The sequence below is a fragment of the Rhea pennata genome, chromosome 1, assembly GCF_028389875.1.
Source record: "Rhea pennata isolate bPtePen1 chromosome 1, bPtePen1.pri, whole genome shotgun sequence".
NCBI classification, from domain to species: domain Eukaryota; kingdom Metazoa; phylum Chordata; class Aves; order Rheiformes; family Rheidae; genus Rhea; species Rhea pennata.
In genome coordinates, this window is record NC_084663.1 from 49,551,207 (window position 1) to 49,569,291 (window position 18,085).

Genomic DNA, 18,085 nt, shown 5'->3' on the forward strand with positions numbered 1-18,085 from the left:
TTTGACTACTACAAAACATATGAACATTGTCACTAAATAGCACAGCTATTCAAAAAAACCCTTATACATACTACCTGCTGCTTTTGCTTGTTTACCCTTAAGACTCATTCTGCTGGGTTGTGGATGCTAGGGAACTTAATGTAGCTGCAACTTCACCCAAAAGCTGCTTGCTTTTGGGTGTCCAAACAAATTTGAACTGTAGTTCTGTGGCACTCATCCCTGCCTTAGATGGGGAACAGAATAGTTCAGAGTTTAATGCTCTCAGATATGCAACAATATTCAAGAATAAAGAAGCTTCATTGATATAAAGTTATTCTAGACTTTCTGGATGTGTTCAATTTTGCTGAGAGCCGGTCTTCAGTTGCTTAAGAGGTATTCAGATAGCTGCTTGTGTATTTATAAGAGCGAAGGAGATGGTCACAAGGGCAGCCCACTACCATTTGAAGGGAGCAAAGATCTAGGTCTGCAGGAATGAAATGCAATAGTAGCACGTCTGGAAAATTTCTGATACTTCCAGCTGTTGTGTGATGATGGGGTGGAGTTAAACACAGTTCCACTGGCTCAATGTTACACTCAGCACTGGTAGTTTTAATCACTAGTGTGACCTAAGACAGAGTCCAAGATTGGGGATAATAAAATGCTTCAGCTTTTTGAGCAGGAAGCTGAACTGAGTCATAGTCTTTTTTTTTTTTTCTTCCTGTGGTGAAGAATGGCTCATCTTGAAGGGACCCATCTGCAGTTAGTATGTTGTAAAACTTGCTGTGGGAGTTTGACCAGCTAGCTTTTCGAAACTGCCAGTGGTTCAGCTGCTCAGCTTGCAGGCAACACAAGTGCTACATACAAAGTTCTGAGGCTTACTTCATAATGAAGTCATATTGTGGTCAGATGAGATATTGGGCTGTAACTAGCTTTCCACTACCCATGCTTCTGCCCTGGGTATATTTGGAAGAATACTTTCAAGTATTTCTATTCCAAGGCCTATTTACTTGGCATTTGCTGGAGCTTTGCTCGTTAATTTCTACGGAGGTGCAGTGTGAAGGAAGTGAGTGTTGGGGAAGATCAGACTGGGATAGGAAAGGAATTGGTATGAAATACCATTAGATGATATACTGTGTGGTATAAACATCAGTAGAAATTTCCTCATTTATGTAAAAGCCCAGAGAATGCACCCTATCCAGACATTGGGAACTTCATGGCTGCTGCACAGTGATACTAAAATGTCGATTACTTTTTTCTTGTGGACATGCTTTCCTACCAGCAGGCAAAAAAAGAACAAGGCAGAAAGTGAGAAATAGTACCTGATGTTGCAGTCCTGCTGTAGCTCAGTTTTATTCTTGCCCTCATCCCTTTGTCAGGGCAAGGCAAAAAGCTTTTTCCATATGTTGTGGTAGCTTTGGTCAAGGATTGCATCATTGTTTATGCAGTGGTTCTGTGGTCAGGAGTAGCTTTTTCTCCTCCACTGAACTTTCTTGTTCTGAGATGAGGTTTTTCACATCAGCAGACTTGAAGTAGATTCTTCTCCATCCTGCCAGTCACAACATGTACAAACAAGGCAAAATTCTGCTAGGCAGATGCTTAGGAAAAAGCAGTATCCTGTCTTCCAGAATGCCGAGAACATCTAAAGCTTACAGATTCAGGCTTGGGTCTTGAAAATTGTCTTGGCCTGTTAAACTTCATGATGTGTTACCTTAATTGAAGATACTGCTGCAGTCATTTCAAGTGATTGGGAATGTTGTGCACTGAATTCAGTACACTATAGAGGGAAAGTGTATGTATATATGTATCTGAGCTGCTGTAGCTAAATGGTGATACACACTTTTACAGTCCATATTTAGAGCACTTTTTTTGCAAGTGATCCTTATCTGTAAGTTTAGATTAAAGGTAGACTATATCTAGTACTCTGAGCAATCATACACTGTTTTGAATCCTGAAAACAGATGTCAGCCTCCTACTCACATGCAAGCTCTTGTCCATATTTTGTTCAAGTGCTATCTCACGAAGGGGAACCTAAGGGCAGATATGTACCAAGCTACAATTTAGGAAATGTTCCAAAGGCCTTTCTGTATATTGTATCTTATGCTGTTGTATAGCTGCTTAGAATACATGCATGTGGTGGGATTTTTGTTATCAGAATTCTAGTAAGAAGCTTCATAATAGGAAAAACTTTTTTGTAAGTGAGGGGAGGAAAGGCAACATCAGTACGTACACACTACAAGAGACCTTATCAAAGGTAAGGGAGGGGAACAGCAGATGTAAAGCTCTTGCAGAATTGGCTGAAGTTGTTACAGTTGTGTGTTGCTAGCAGGGTTTTTTTGCTCAGATTAGGTATTGGTTCACTCTTATAGCAGGGGCTTTTTTCCTTCCAGAGAAAGAAACTGCCTGCCACAGGTTTTTCAGAAGCTAGTGGCTTTAATCAAAAACTGTTTGCAGATGCTTGTTCTATAGCCTCAGATTTTTATGGGTTGATAGCTTGCATAGCTGATGAACTTCAAAGTTCATGTCCTATGTTAAAATGTTCTTAAGCTACAGCATGAGTCTTGTGCTCTGCCTTAAGACTGCAAAGTGCCATTTTTAAAGAAAAGCCGGTGTGGGTACAGTTTTTACGTGAGTCATGGAAGCTCATTCTATTCCTTTTAGAATGGATGTTCTTTCTATTTTTACATCAAGGTCAATGTCACCTTGTAAGCTGGGTACAGTACAGTGAAGTGAACTTAAGCATTTTGTGAATGAATGAACTTCAAAAGAGGCTCGCTAGCAGTTGTTTGCGCTGTTTCTTCAGTATTAGATCACGCACAAACTAACCTGCAGTTCCTGTTAATTTATTAAAATGGAGAAATGAAGTCAGTGGGTGTTGTAATGGCATTTCCTAGGTAGGAGTGCTAATGCTTCACAGTAGGAAGAGCACTGGTTCTCAGTAGCCATCACTTTTTCCACTAATGTTGTATTTAAAATCCTTGTTCTAAAACATAAGCAAAGAGCCTTGTAGTCAAATATGCATGCACTGTAGTTGCTCCATAGCCTGCCTGTGTGTGACTTTATTTTTGAAGTTCTGTTTAGTATTACGTTTTACCTCTACTGATTGTTTAATGTGAATTTCATTTTAAATTCTTTTTTTCTAATTCAGTATGTCTGTGTAACTGAGTATGAAATGAATGCCTATCATTTGACAGGTTACAGTAATTAAGATAGGCTGTCAGGTTCCTTAGGTATAATGGTTTGTGTTTTTTTTTTTTTTTTTTTTTGCCAACATGAAGCTAGATGCCAAAGCGAAATTACAATGTAAAACAATACCAGAAAGTTATTACACTCAATCTATATGAGGAGCTACTCTGTTAATGAACTTGGAGTTAATCTTTTAGTTAAGTAGCATGAAAGGTGGAAATGGGAATTGCTTGCACATGCAATGGTCAAAGGGAAATAAAACACAAATAGTAAAGCTGGCAAGCTGCTTACGCTTAGCCTCTCAGAGTGAAGGAGCATTCTCCCACTCCTCCTCCTGCCCTCCCCTGAAAAAAAAAACATTATTCTTGCTCTATTTGTACTTGTAGTATACTGAAAATGCGGAATTTCTCAGTGACCTGTGGGGATATAGCTCCTGAGAAGATGATACTGGTCACAAGGGTTAATCTACTGCAACAGTGAAAATGCTGGTAGCTTTATCTGAGACTGCTCACAGGAAACGAAGGGATCTGCTGCAATGAGCATTTGATATTTGAAAAGTGATTGGATGTTTCAAAGCTAGGACTAGATATGTAACTTAAAAAAAAAAAAAGAACCACCCTATTTCCTTTCAAAGGAAGGATTGCAGCAGGTACCCTTCAGGCTTTATGTAAGTTTGCAAGAAACAGCAGAAATAGCTACTCTCCTGAAGAAATAGTGCAAGGCTATTACAGTACTGTCCAACAGTCTCCGCAATTAAAATGACTCTCAAATCTTCAGAATTTAAGCAACTTTCTGCCCTGGTAGGCTGTTAGCCGAAAAGTTAAACTACAGTGTGACTCTTGCTCCACCTATGGGGAAAAAAGAGGCAAGTCTGGCTGCAAGTCTGGTGTTGCGGTGCATCCCCATCTGCTGATACTGAACAGCTTCTAGCTTCCAGGCTAGAAAGAAGATGGGATGAACTGGCCAGTTTTTTTTTATTTTGTGGCTGTATTTAGTCTAATGCTAAAATGTGTAAATGCAGATTTTTATATATATATACATGGTGCTTATATAACAACCCCCCTAAGGAATTCTACGTGGGTGTAGTGCCTAATTCAACAGATTTGCCTGCTGAAGGAAATGTTGGTTTGTCAGACTGTTCTCCCAAACTTTAGTGCATCTTGCTTGCTTGTGGTAGCCTATAGGATTTTCTTAAAGAACTGTATTTTGTTTTAGCAGCCTGGGGCATATAATGACTGAAGGAAAAAATTGTTTATTAGAGGCAAGCAATTCAACATCCAGAACTTTACTGGTGTATTCAAGTAGAAGCTTGTAGTTGGGAAAATGGGGCTTTATTTGGATTTCTGGAAAAATGCTGAAGCTTTTCTTGGTCTACTAACACTTCACTCGTTATGTATTTTCAAGGAGCTACAATGAGGTAAAAACTTGAAGGAAATACTTTTTCTAGTGATACTTTTTTTAGTGATCACTGTCATTTTAATGATAGGTTTTAAATTATGAAGATGATGCCGTTGAAGTCAGAATATTTTCAGAGAAATCATGGGACTGCTGCCTTTTCCACTCTATGGTATAGAGATTTCAAAAGATACTATCTACAACAATGATACTACATTTTGGAAGCACACCTTTGCATAAGAGTAACTAGAAACGTAACTAGAAATCAGTGGTAGTAATCCCATGTTTAATGTAGCCATATCTAGTTGTGCAAATGAAAGCTTAGTTTTGATTTTGGAGGGTTTTTTATGCTTAATGTAATGTAGTGCTTGTAATTTCATTCAGAATTACTCAGTTGAGAGCATGTTTTAAACCACTGAATTGCATGGAGAGAGAATATGCCTATGGCGTGAGCTAATGTAACTGCTTTAACAAATCTTTGTGATCTAAACAAGGCCTTTGCCAGGACTTCTCAAAGGGATCTAAAATATTGAAAGCTTTTTGTGTTTTGTGTTTTTTTTGCCTCCCTTCCCTACAGCATGTTCTTCAGAGCAATTCCTTGGTACTTGGGAAAGCTTTTCTTAGTGGTTGAGAAGCCTGCAGAGTCCATATTGGGTGCTCTGTGATGCTGTTAAACCATAGCTCTAAGGATATCAAATGAAGAAATTAGTTTGAGTTGCACAAATTTTGTATACCTGGACAGCTGAAGTATTACACATCTCTAATTTGCATATCTGCAAATTAATGTATGATGGAATAGCATGATGAAAAAACACTTGTATAATTTGCCACAAACTAGAAAATTTAAAACATAATGCCTAGGTATTGCTGTATGAGGAGATGGGGGGGGAAAATGAGGATAGAAACAGAAGGTTAGAAACTCACAGATTCTGCTTTTCTTTTAAAATGTACTCTAATGTTACTGGAATTGATTGATCATTAAAACTTCTTAACAGTGTATGTGTTTCTTTAAGCTATTGAATGCTTTTCCATTATCCAATGTAAATTATAAGGAGTCTTTAGTACCTGTCATGATATATTTGACTATTTTGGACCAAAATAGGGGTCTATCATGGTTATAAGTAAAATGCTGCCTAGTCATGTATCCAGTGTGTGTTGCTGTGTATTTCAGTGTTACTCTGAATTGCAGTAGGAGATTACTGTATGCATAACTGCTTCAGCCAAAGTAGTTTAAACAAAAAAAAAGAAAAGCAGGAAACTCTTCCCCTTCCCCCCCCCCCCCCCACAGAGGCTATAGCTGACTTATCTTGAGCATCTGAAATTGTTTATCAATTTATTTTCATCAGATTTGTGGAAATACAGTGTTGCTAGACTGGGAGGAGAGTGAGCAGATGAACCTTAACAGGTGTCTCAGCACAGCACATGACCAAAGTAATGATGTATGTGGCTTTGCATTAATGTTAGGTCTAGTTCTCACTAAGATAAGTGGAATGCTTGTTGAGTTTCAGAGACAGATTAAACTTACTTCATCAAAGCTGCTTAATGAATAGCACCAGCCATCTGCTTTCTTTTAAAAAGAAAGGCACAGAAACATTCACTTGTAAGATCTTGATTAGACTATTGCTAAGGCTTGGCCAGTGGTCTGTCAGAGTAGCTTATTAAGATATAAAGAACCGTATGGATCTTAATTATATAAAGACATAAAATATCAATGACTTTCTCTGGTTAAAGCTAGAGACAAAGACTGAAGGCTAGAAAACATCAGCCTAGGTTCTAAATATGTTTAGACAAGACAAATATAAATATGGCTTTGTCTATTGGGGGCTACATATGTTTGTCTCAAGCAGACAGGCTCAGATTTTTTTCAGACTACATGGATGATCATAAGTGACTTGTGGTAGAAAAAGTGCTAATAATGCAAAGCCAAACCCTAAAATGTTACTGATTTTCTTCAGTATTGTTAAGCTGATCATTGTACTCTGTTAAGTACAAGCTGATGCGCAGAGGAGTTTTTAAAGAACTTAGAACAACTCCATTTCTGTGTGTAGTAGCAGTGGTGTTTTAGATTTATTACTATACTACTTTAATCTCTTGCCCATCTACTTTTATTGTTAATCTCAGTAGTGATGTTTAGCCCTTCAGTAAAACATAACTTACAAAGATGACAATAAGTAAAATTATTGTGGTCTGGACGGAAGACTTGAAGGATCTATGCAGTCTTTGATCCGTATAATAGGGCAAGTGTTTGTGTTGTGAAACATTCCAAGCTTAAACTATAGCAGCAATGCAGCACTCTAAATAAAGTTTAGATTTACTTAAATAGCCTCGAGAGGTTCTCTTATGCTTGTGTAGGAAGTTGGTACTATCCTATTTTAGTTTTGAAACTGTAAAACATACATTAATACTTCTCTTGTTTTTAGGCTGGAGTAAAGGGAAAACTAGGCAGACTGCTCGGGATATTTGAGGTGAGCTACTTCCTTAACCTTTTTAAAAAAAAAATGTGGGGGGGGTGAGAGCTGATGAACCTCAAAGTGACTTCTACACAATGCAGTCTAAAGTTCTTAAGTATTATCTGCCTTAAGTATTATTTTACAATGCAACTTTAATGCTACAGGGTGAGACATTAGACTTTTGTTCTTTTATTGCTACATGGTGTGAAGATTTAAATAAGATACTTCCAGTGTACTAGAAACCTTTTGGAAAAGATTAAAGTAGTGCTTAAGAGAACTGGAGTCAACACCTAGAATCAAACCTTTAGCAGTTTTATCTAGTTAAAAACTTGTATTTCTTTGTGTAAGCATCAGACTTTGAACATCTACTGACAACACAAGCATACCAGACAACTTTTTCAGTATTGGTATTGCAGTAAACTGCACAAGTTCCAGACAAGTCCACATGTTCAGAATTGTAGAGTTCAAATAATATGTCCAATTAATTATGTCATGCTGTATGGTAGGTGAGACAAAGTCCCTTAATCTAGTAGTTATGCATGAATCTTTAGTTTCCAATAATTTTAAAAGCAGCTTTCAGGTAGATTTCTCATGATCTTCTTGCCTGAACAGATTTTCTTCCATTTCCTAGTTAAATCATGCTACTTCAGGTCTTCCCTCAGGTTCCTGAAATAGCTTTGCCATTCAGTAGAATTCAAGGATTGTTACAGTTCAGATTCATAAGATAAAAGCTATACCTTATCTAAGACTTGAATGTCATGCTGTCTTTAAAATATTTTCTTCACCTACAACCAGGGAAGGAAAGCCTCTTGGATAACAAGTATTTCTAGATTATCAAACTACATGAGCTGTTAGTTGAATGTAATTGAATTGGTGGCTGCCTAATGGTGAGCAGAATGAGCACCAGGCTAGTAATCACCAGTCCTCCCACTTCAAGGTAACAAACCTTGATTAACTAAAATAGAATTGCATCAATAGATCAGTTGTGTTGCAGCTGCAGGAGAACTTGAAACTGTTCTTCTCATTTTCCCCATATGTAGTGTGCAAGCCCAGCTTTTTAAAGTGGTTTAAAGAGTAATGGGTTTCTGCCAAGCAGAAAAGGAATGATGTCCAGTCTACTGGAGAAAGATACCTGAAGTTTAACTTTGTTTTTAGGGTTTCTTTTTTCAGATAACTATAGTAGTACTAGATGTGGAATAGTTGGCCCAGTTGAAAGCATTCTGCTTATTGCCTGATCTGTTCTTCCACCAGCCTAGTTGAGATTTCTTCCCAGATGATAATCTCTAATTGTAGCCAAAATTTGATGTGCAGACTAGTGAATAAGGAAAAGTAAAACTCTGGAAATAATCTGGAAATAATCTCGTCACTGATGTTAATCTGTGTGCTTGCTATATAAATGCTAAAGTAATAGTGAATATATTGAAATGTGTTAGAAGCTGCTGCTAACACAATGAGATCAAAGTTTTTTTTGTTAAATATGCATTGCTGGGATACCGTGTAGCCTTTGGAATCTCTTGTACTTGCTTTTATAAGATATGTTATTTGGTCACATAAATGACTAAAGATATATATGACTGGCTTATACAGTGCTAAAGGTGTTCACGTGGTGAAGCGTGGAAATAGTGACTGAAGCAGAGAATTTTCTTTGGAGTTAGTAGCATTTGCTAAACATCCACTCTTCTGATTTGGCTTGGCTTCTGACCCACACTGGAATGCCCTGCACAGTAAACACCTGTCTGTGTTTTACCTCTAATTAGTCCACAAAAATCTTTTTCTAGCTCAGACAAAAAAAAAAAAAAAAAAAGAATACCTGTCACCTTGTGGCCTTAAGACAGTAGCTGATGCATGATTCCTTGGTAATTCAGGTGTCCGTTTCTGTGAAGCCACTTACAGCCATCTAGATAAAGGAAAAATCTATACAGAAAGTGGCATTTTCTTAGGTTACTTTTTTACCTTGACCTTTTTAGGGTCAAATCTCTAATCCAGTTTCACAACATGGCCCCACAAATAGTTGTCGGTACAACTGAGGGGAGCCTGGAGATGGAAGTAAAATGAGAATGGAAACAATACTGCTGATGGTTGCCTCATTTTCTCGATCTGTAGCCAGGAAGGATGTTTCACATAGATGTATTTACTCTCTTTAACAGATATTGACAAAAAATAACACGAATTTTGCATTTGTTGTGATTGCAGATACAGGATATTTAACTTCCTTTACTTGCTCTGAGTGAAACTTTATAACCAACATTACCATCAAGTGGTCTAATCACCTATGTAATGGTTCCTTCTTGACTAGGGCTTTTAAAAGCTTTCATCTAGGAACATGAGCTGTGAAAACAATTTTAGCAAATGCACTCTACTGTGAAAACTTAAATATAAAGAAATAATGAGAAGTAGTAATGGATAACTGCTAATATTAAACTGAATGACTGAGAACATAGTTTAGTTCCAACTTCATGACCTTCAACTTTGTCTGCATGGATTTTTATAAGCCTGATCAAATAAGAAAGCTTTTTCAAATAAAACTTGTTTTCCCATACTTCTTGGGCCTACCCAGTACAGATGTTTAGTCAGTGAATATAAAAGCCAGGTTTGGCTGGGATAAGTAACTTCAGGGCAGATAATTTCTAATCTTATATTTGTAAGTCTGCAAGTTATTCACAATTTCTGATGTGAATTAAAACCTCTATTTCTAACATTCAAGCAGAACCAAGATCGGAAGCATAGGACATATGTTTATGTTCTTACTGTGACGGAAATACTGGAAGACTGGGAGGATTCAGTTAACATAGGTAAACGTGTTCTCTGTCCTCATGTACTATATTCACAATGTGTTAAGCAAACTTCTTTCAAAATCTGAAGCAGATTTGATCATTTGGGGAGAATTTAATTCTGTTCTATAAAGTGAAATTATGGGAAATAGTGATGCTATTCTTCCATCCTTCTGTACATATGTAACTAGGGTTGTTTCCAAAATAATGTTATTCTGTTATATAAATATTCTACATATTAAGTATTATAATGATTTTTTTATTAAAGGATATTCTGTCTGATACTCCAGAATCCAGTATATCTGTGATTTTCTTTGTTTTAAGTGTCTTTTAAAACTTTTCAGAGATTTTTTTTTTATGAGGATTTTTCCATCATTTCCTGTGGAAAGTAAAAATCACATTACCTTTTTCAGCCATCTTTTTCAGAAGTAACAGTGCTGACCCTTTATATACATCTGACAGGTACCTTCATATCATGCAGTTTAGTGTCATGTAGAATGTCAGTTTATGGATCTTTGATAAATTGAATTAAATGGAAGTGTTAGTTCTGTCATTAAGTGAAAAACACTGTTTAATGTTGAAACTTTCAGTGAAAGATTCAGTGTATTTGTCCAGTTGAGTTAACTGAAGGGTTAGTATCAGAAGTGACATCCTAGCTTGGTATATATTTAATATGTATAATCTTATATAGCTTATACACATACGCACAGACATTTTGGGGGTTGGGTTTGTTTTTTTGTGTAGGGGCGTTTCCCCTCAGGGTTCTGAACCTGGTATCCAGAGTTTGATTGACATATGCATGTGTGTATGTTTACTTGCACAAATGCATATATGTCAGTCAAGCTAGGAGGTCATTAGGATGTGCACATATGTGTGCATGCATATGTACTTTTTCAGTGGGTTTTCTTTTTTTCCTCTGGTTTCTGACCTGGAACTGCAGAAGGACTTTGGGGACAGTACTAGTCTGGTTCTGCCTAGTACCAAGCTAGAGGGGAGAGGGCAACATCCAGCTGTGGGGCTACTGACAACTTATTTTTTTATGGCAAATCAGGGAGAGCTGCTAGCAGTGAGATGCTAGCTGAATGAACTGCCCTGGTGTGCCAGCATATCTTGACCTTAAACAAGAAGTTTACAGAAGCCATAGTGTTCAAGAACTGTATCTGTATGACATCCAACAGCCAAATGTAAAGCCAAATGGAAAATGGGACTAATCCCACTTTTCAGAACACTATCCTTGTCTATAAGCGTTTTCAGAGACCTCTAGTGTTAAAGAATTTGCTTGTATCTAAACTTACCTAAACATTTCTCTAGTATAAGTTGTATTATTTTTAAAAACGTACAGTTAACTTGAGTATCCTCATACATGAATGTCTTGAGTATGGAGTACTGCTTTCTAAATTGGACTAAATGATTCTTATTCTATACCTTGATGCATGATGTTCATTCTTCATATATGGTTCTGTGCAAGGCAGTATTAAGTCACTTACATCTAGTTCTTATAGAAGAATAGTATTTAGCTCTTTTTCCCCCCTTACTGCTTGAAGGGGGTCTGTATCTGAAATGCTTTGTTATGAACTTTGTTTCAGTTAACTTGAGTGAATCTTGTGTTCATCAGTTCTTTCAGTATTTTATGCTTGATAACATGAATTTCTAAAGCTAAATCAAACTTCCTTATAGCAACAAATGATGCTGTTGAAAAATTATAACTATTTTCTTTGAATTATATTCCTTCAGGAAGGAAAAGAGAATGGTTTAAAGTAGAAGATGCAATCAAGGTCCTTCAGTGTCACAAGCCTGTTCATGCAGAGTATTTGGAAAAACTGAAACTGAGCTGTTCGCCCACTAATGGAAATTCTGTGGTTCCCCCTCTTCCAGATAATAACTCCTTGTATGTCACTTCTGCACAGACTTCTGGGTTGCCCTCTACTGTGAGATAAACATTTGGATTACCTTTATATTCATGTCATCACAAGGGGAGAGACATCTTTGTTCACGTTAGGCATCTGTATAACTGTCAGTTCTAAGTAAAATATTTGAATGCATTATAATGTCAAATTTGTTTGAACATGTTTTTCCTTTTTAACAATGTAAAATAGTATTTCAGCAAACCAAAGCCATATATGGATTTTTTTAAGATGCCTTAATAGGCCATTTTTTAAACTTGAGTATATAAGTTTCTGTATCTGCTAAAATAAATACACATCTTGATTGTGTTCAGCTTTTTTGAGGCTTGTCAGTTTTAGTCAATAGTTCTGCAGGAGTACTCACCTAGAGAACAGCTTGAGTGAATAGTCTTAAACTATATTCTTAATATCCACAAATAAAATGCTAAGAGCTTAAGATAGCACTATTTGCAGAAAATAAGTGTGGTGAAGGCAGACATGCATAAGGGTGACTATAATGAAGCACTAAAACGTGTTCAGCCTATTGCAGCAAGGGATACCAACACTAAGCAATTTCTTGCCTCAGTCCTCCAAAAGGCTGGCTTGTCCTATGCAATCTTCACATAATGTAGAGATCTAGTGAAGGAAGAATGAATTCATGTCTTGCAGCTACCAAAACCATTCAGCATACTTCTGTTACTTGGCCAGCTGATAAACTGTCTGAGTGCTGCACATCCCCTCATCCCTTTGTTACTCCTCCTAATGTCAATGTTTATTTTGTTAGTGGTATAATTACATTATAGGCTCCAAAATTTTCTCATTGTTTCTGCAGTCCTTGATGATTTAAATATTTAGGAAAAGTAAGACTTACCCAAGGTACTCCTTGGGTTACAGAGGTGTCTAGTTCCTGCTGGGCAAGATACCTCAGCATGTGCTGGTTAATAGACTGGTACTTTCTAGGCTTGGAGGCAGGTAGGTTGATACTTACACTAATGGAGGAATAATATTTCTTATTCATAAGCTATACTGAAAGCCCCAGTGTTCAGTTAGTTCTTAAATACTTTTACTGTTTTAACATCTGTTGTTCTAGCTGGAATAAATAAGGTACAGCTGACAACTTTCCTGTTCTTCATTACTTTCTTCTCTTTTTTTTCAACCAAAAAGATGAAACCTAAATCCACTGTAGGTCTTAATATGTTCTTATCATAGTGTGTGTATGTGTGGTTTTCTTCTACAAGAACACAATCCAGCTTACAGACATTCTAACTCTGCATTTTTTTTTCTAGAATCTAAACATTATACTTAACTGTACTTCTTCTCCAGTCAGCCAAAACAGGTTGAGGTAGAACATTACCTCACATGTGAAGTTTATTCTGGGTAAAGCTCATTCTCTTACATCATTTGAACACTTGTAAATAGTCCAACTAGTAAATAGTGAGTGTAAAATGGAAAATAAATGTAATTTAAACCTTTTGTTACTCAGAACAGAAATGGCTAACTTCTACTTTTTTAACACAAATTGTGTAAAATGCTGCTATAAATTAAAATTTTGTGCTGTTACACTTTTTTAGGGGGAAAAAATGTTGCCACAAGTTACTCTTCTAGAAAACCAATCTTGTGCCATATGTAAATGCAGTGAAAGTAGGGAGACAAATGTTCCAATCTCTTAGTGCTGCTGTCTTTGAAAAGGCTTAAATACTACTGACAAGAAGCCTGAGCCACAATGTGGAAGAATTCTGAAATTTTGAGTAGGATGTATCTGATATTCCTGGTTGCTTCTAGAACTGGAAAGAGCATGCAGCTCTGTTCAGATGCATCTGAAGGTGGTGGAAGTATTGCAGATAGCTTAGTTTTGCTTCCAGTCACGTGGTAAATGCTGTGGAAGAGCATCTGCAAACTTCACACTGAACCTAATCCAGATTGGGGCACCATTGGCTCAGCCCATTTCTGTGAACTGAACTGTCTATCAAAAGATTTTTTTTCCTAGACAAACATACAATGGAGTCAGGCATTTTACAGAATGTTTAGTCTCTGTTAAAATCACTGAACCACTGGATATAAGGGTACCTCTGGCTCTAAAGTTGCCTTTAAAAGAACGAAGAATTTAGCTCCCTTTTGGTCACTTCTGATGTGTGTTTTTGTTTTTTGTTCATAGTCATTTTAACACTTTAAATTGAGCAAAACTGTACAGGCTTTCTTGTAACAAGGTTATATATAATCTGTGAAACTTAAACCAAGAGTTCAGAGTTCAAGTTCTTATCCATAAAAATGCTTCTGTCTTGGTTTCAAGTTCTTAGAATGAAACCAATCCAAGCTTGTATGAGATTTAGTGGTAATGCATGATCTTATTTTGTAACTCTTGAATTATGTATTTGATAATGTAAAAATGTACAGTATTGCTGTTGCTAACAAACTCAGAGTTGATTGCCTATAAATATTTTGGTTATTTTTTTGGTCACACATTTGAGATGGATTTTTTTTTTTAAACAGCATTCATTGTATAAGTCTCTTCAGTCTCTATGCAACCTTTAGAATGAAACGTAATATTGTTTAGCTTGATTTCAGCCTTTCAAAGATGAAATGTTCTATGAATTGTACAAACCTAACAGTGGAGGTAAGCTAGAAATACTTCAGTTATGCTACAGGAACTACTGCAGTAAGCAGGCAATAACTAAACTTCAACAGAAATGGCCTGTGTGGAAGTTGGGACAGGAAGGGTGAAGTTTGTCCTAGTATCTATTAATCTAAGTTTTCCATGCATCTTTATTTAGATGGACCAAACCTATTTTGTACAGAGTGGATACTGGATGGCTCTTATACCACTGAGCCTGTGAAACATCAAGATTCAGTTCTTCAGTGGAGAACAAGGAGGAGACATGATCACAGCTGCAAGCTTCAGAATGTCAACTTTGCATCACTTACTTTCTCCTAGCTGTTAAGTTTTGAGATTGATTATTTCCATGAGAATATAGTATCAAACAGAAATGGCCTTAATCTTTAAACCCAGGTAGAGCTTAACTTAAGTGCAGTGGTATGTTTTTGAAAACTGCAAGAAATACAGAGGTATTGCATAGAGGCTGTTAAAGTGAAAAATCTTACTTTGGTGCTTATTGTACCATTGACTTAGCCTAGGCTATTAACAATGTGCTGTGGAAAAAAAATAAACAGTTGGTTTACTAACCAACATGCTTTCCAAAGTGAAGACTGAAAGGAAGGGGGAGGGGGGCAATTTTAAGTTGTAAACATTTTGACTTGCTTGCATGAATTTTCTTTAAAGATTGATGTAAGAATTTTGACTTTTTATATTTGAGATATACCAAAATAAAATCTAAAATACTCCTGTGGATGGTGTAGTCATTCCATCTCAAATACAGCAGATGCAGTAGTTATACAAAAGGCTCAGAGCCTATTTAAAATTTACTTAATCTGTTCTCTGCTTGCCTCATCCTTGCAGTCTTTGGTTTCATGGGGCACAGAGGAAGCTTTCTGAAGAGCTTATACTAGCACAGCTCTTCTGTCCTCTTGTATTCTCTCTCCTGCATAACTCATAGCAATTAGATGAACTGTAACCCTCTGCTTCCTCTTGTCAACCCTCATGCCTGCCTGCTGCAGCTAGATGTATGTTAACAATGACCATTAAAACAGCTGCACTAGATCAGACCAAAGGTCCATACAGGCCTGTGCTTCATTTTCAGCAGTGCCCAAAAAAATTAAGACAGTAAGTCTTTACCTCAGGGTTCCTCCAAATGTACAGCTTCGCCATGCTGGACATTATTCCTTTGTACTCAGTTATTTTCAGTGGATTTCTCCCCCCTGGATTTACTCCCCCTTTTAGGGGACATATTTTACTGCTTGCAATGAGTTGTATTAACTTTTGACAATGAGCAATGGGCCTTTTCTCCCTCATGGTGTGATGTCTGACCACCAGCCTGTTGCCACACAGCCACCCAGATTTACAGGGGCTCTAACTTAGACCTGGCACAGATCAGATCACTGTCCCTCCTTAGGTGTGCTTCAGCTTGGTATGTATATGCTTGGGGGAGAAGGTGTTTGTAAAAGCACAAGATGCAGCAGGAGAAGCAGAATGGTTGCTTTTTTCCAAGAGTTAGAAAGAAAATGAAGAGCCTTCTAACTTTGAGAGGTGGGGGGGGTTAAGCAAACAGTTAAACACTGTTATGGCTTCAGTATTGCTGCAGCCTTAAGCTGGGCACAAAACACCCATCTCAAGGTACAAAGCCAGTACCCTGTGTCCACAGCAGGAAGATAACATGCAAAGACTGGCATCACCTCCTAGCCTCATGTCACACCCTGCCTGCCACATGCAGGAGCACATGCTGGGCTCTGCACAATCTGGACTGACGGTGTCAGGCAGTTCTCCCCCCTCCTTTCCTGTCCCTAAGCAAGCACAAAAATGAAGTTCAAAGAGCACATTTAGTGAGGACAGAGGCCACTGACTAAGCCTACAGCACAGTCAGCTGTGCTTGCCAGTGGCCCAAGCTGAACTTCCCCAAGTAACAGCTATTGTTTGCCACACTTTTCAGATAGCTTTCCCTCATTACATAGATGGCTAGCATTAAGAAACACTGAGGGAAAAGAAAAAGAAAAACAGTACCAGGCAAAAGTCCCACTATTTTATGCACTTACCTTCATGTTGGCTTGCCTGGCAGCTGACACCTGTTACATCCAGACCTTCCAACAAGGTCCTTGGTGCAAATTCCCTTCTGAGCCCTTCTGCTCCCATTTAGTGCAACTTACTGCACTTTCTGCTCTCCAGCTACACCAACCACTAAAAGAACCAGCCTTTGACTGAGGCAGGCAAAGCCCACCGCAACAGGAGAAATACTGTTAAAGCTGCTTCACTGTGCTTGTCTTCTGTACATAAATGCCAAAGGCAGACTAACCTCAGAACTGGAAAGGACCACAGTCACACCTCCATAACTCTATCAGTTACCTATGATGAGAGGAACAACCACAGTATTGGTACTTCTAATGGCACAGCAGAGATGGGGGCTGAAATGAGCTCATCTGGTACAGCAAGCAATAGCTGAACACCTCAGATGGCACATTTAGGTTTTATCCTGGACCCTGCAACTCTGACTACAGAAATTATGGATACCCACATTCAGGTATGTGCCGATAGGTGCCGATTAGGCCAGAGTTGAAAAGATTCCTTCACAGTTCCAACTACAAGAAGCCAACATAGACTAACAGGGAGTTTCTGGCACACAATCCAGCAACAAGTCCTCTGGTCAGAGAGGTTTCCTGTGTGAATCAATTTTGTATTCCATTTTTTACAATTCTGTTCCACTATCATGTCACACTTGCATCAACCCCTTACCTGGGCCGACTGGTGACTGCTCAACATACAGAAATTTTAAATATTGTACCACCAAGTTCCCTCTTTAACTTGAGGCAGATACTCGAGTATTCAGCATCTCAGGGACAGGCTAATCGAAGGTGACAACTCCCTAGCAAAGTGAGCTATCAAGGAGATTAGTCATTTTAGGGTATAATTCTCTTTGCCAACATATGTCATCCAGTAAGTAGTGCTCAGCTAAGAGCTCTTGGTTAAGAGCTCTTGAGATCAAGCAGTTTTTAGCCTTAGCTTTTTGTCCTGCAGACGACGATAAAGTCTTACTTACTCATCCTGAACCACTTCTGGCTTTAACCTGCAAATCTAAGGATATACTATCAAGGCAAATAAGGATAAAGCAGTTAAGCTTGTGTGATGCTACTTCTAATCCAGTGCAAAATAACACAGATACTCACTTTAAAAATCTTTCTGCACGCTTTTGACAGCAAGGGATGTATTACATGGTATAAAATCAGTTACACACAGCAGACATGAAATTAATAACGTTAACATGCATGCTAATGATGTTATGCATCAATAAGCCATGTTACAATACATCTGTTCATCAATTAGATATCACTAGGAAGTGCCCGAACTGTGCGCTGAAGTAGCAGACTTTTGTACTCGAACATCCCACCAAAACCCCCCACACAATAGCAATTGAAAGAGTGAGTTATAATCTTAAGTTATCAATGGTTGTCTTCTTTATTTTAAGAGGAGTTAAGAACTGTTAGAAGACTAAATCACATAGTAATAGCATCCCGCTACAGTCAAATGAAGCTCAGTGTCTATGTAATGAATAATCACTCTTCCTTTTATTTCAGTGTCATATTACATTACAGTCATGTAATGTACAGTACATTACAGACATGTTACTGACAAAACCTACCAGACATTTTACTTGAAAATAACCCTCAAAAAAAAAAAAAAAAAAAGGAATGTACATAAATTGAGAGATGTCACAGTTTTTGATGTTACTATTCCATTAAGATGTTTTACAATAATTTTGATGCATTGGAAATACACTTTCTTGAAAGCTATAGAAGCAACATTTCACTTGTATTAGACTAA

At 37.6% G+C, this 18,085-nt stretch overlaps 1 protein-coding gene across 3 annotated transcripts in view; it reads left to right on the forward strand.

The window, feature by feature from the left end:
* Nucleotides 1–15,007, forward strand: part of NUDT4 (nudix hydrolase 4) — a 29,907-nt gene extending 14,900 nt beyond the window's left edge. Inside the window, exons 3-6 of one of the 3 annotated variants that reach the window (XM_062585208.1) lie at nucleotides 6,978–7,022; nucleotides 9,712–9,799; nucleotides 11,513–11,666; nucleotides 14,433–15,007. In XM_062585208.1, the coding sequence (XP_062441192.1) occupies nucleotides 6,978–7,022; nucleotides 9,712–9,799; nucleotides 11,513–11,666; nucleotides 14,433–14,487 (342 nt within the window). In that variant the 3' untranslated portion in view covers nucleotides 14,488–15,007. The remainder of the gene's footprint in view (nucleotides 1–6,977; nucleotides 7,023–9,711; nucleotides 9,800–11,512; nucleotides 11,667–14,432) is intronic. The other 2 variants (XM_062585217.1, XM_062585228.1) reach the window with 2 other exon arrangements.
* The last annotated feature ends 3,078 nt before the right edge of the window (nucleotides 15,008–18,085 follow it).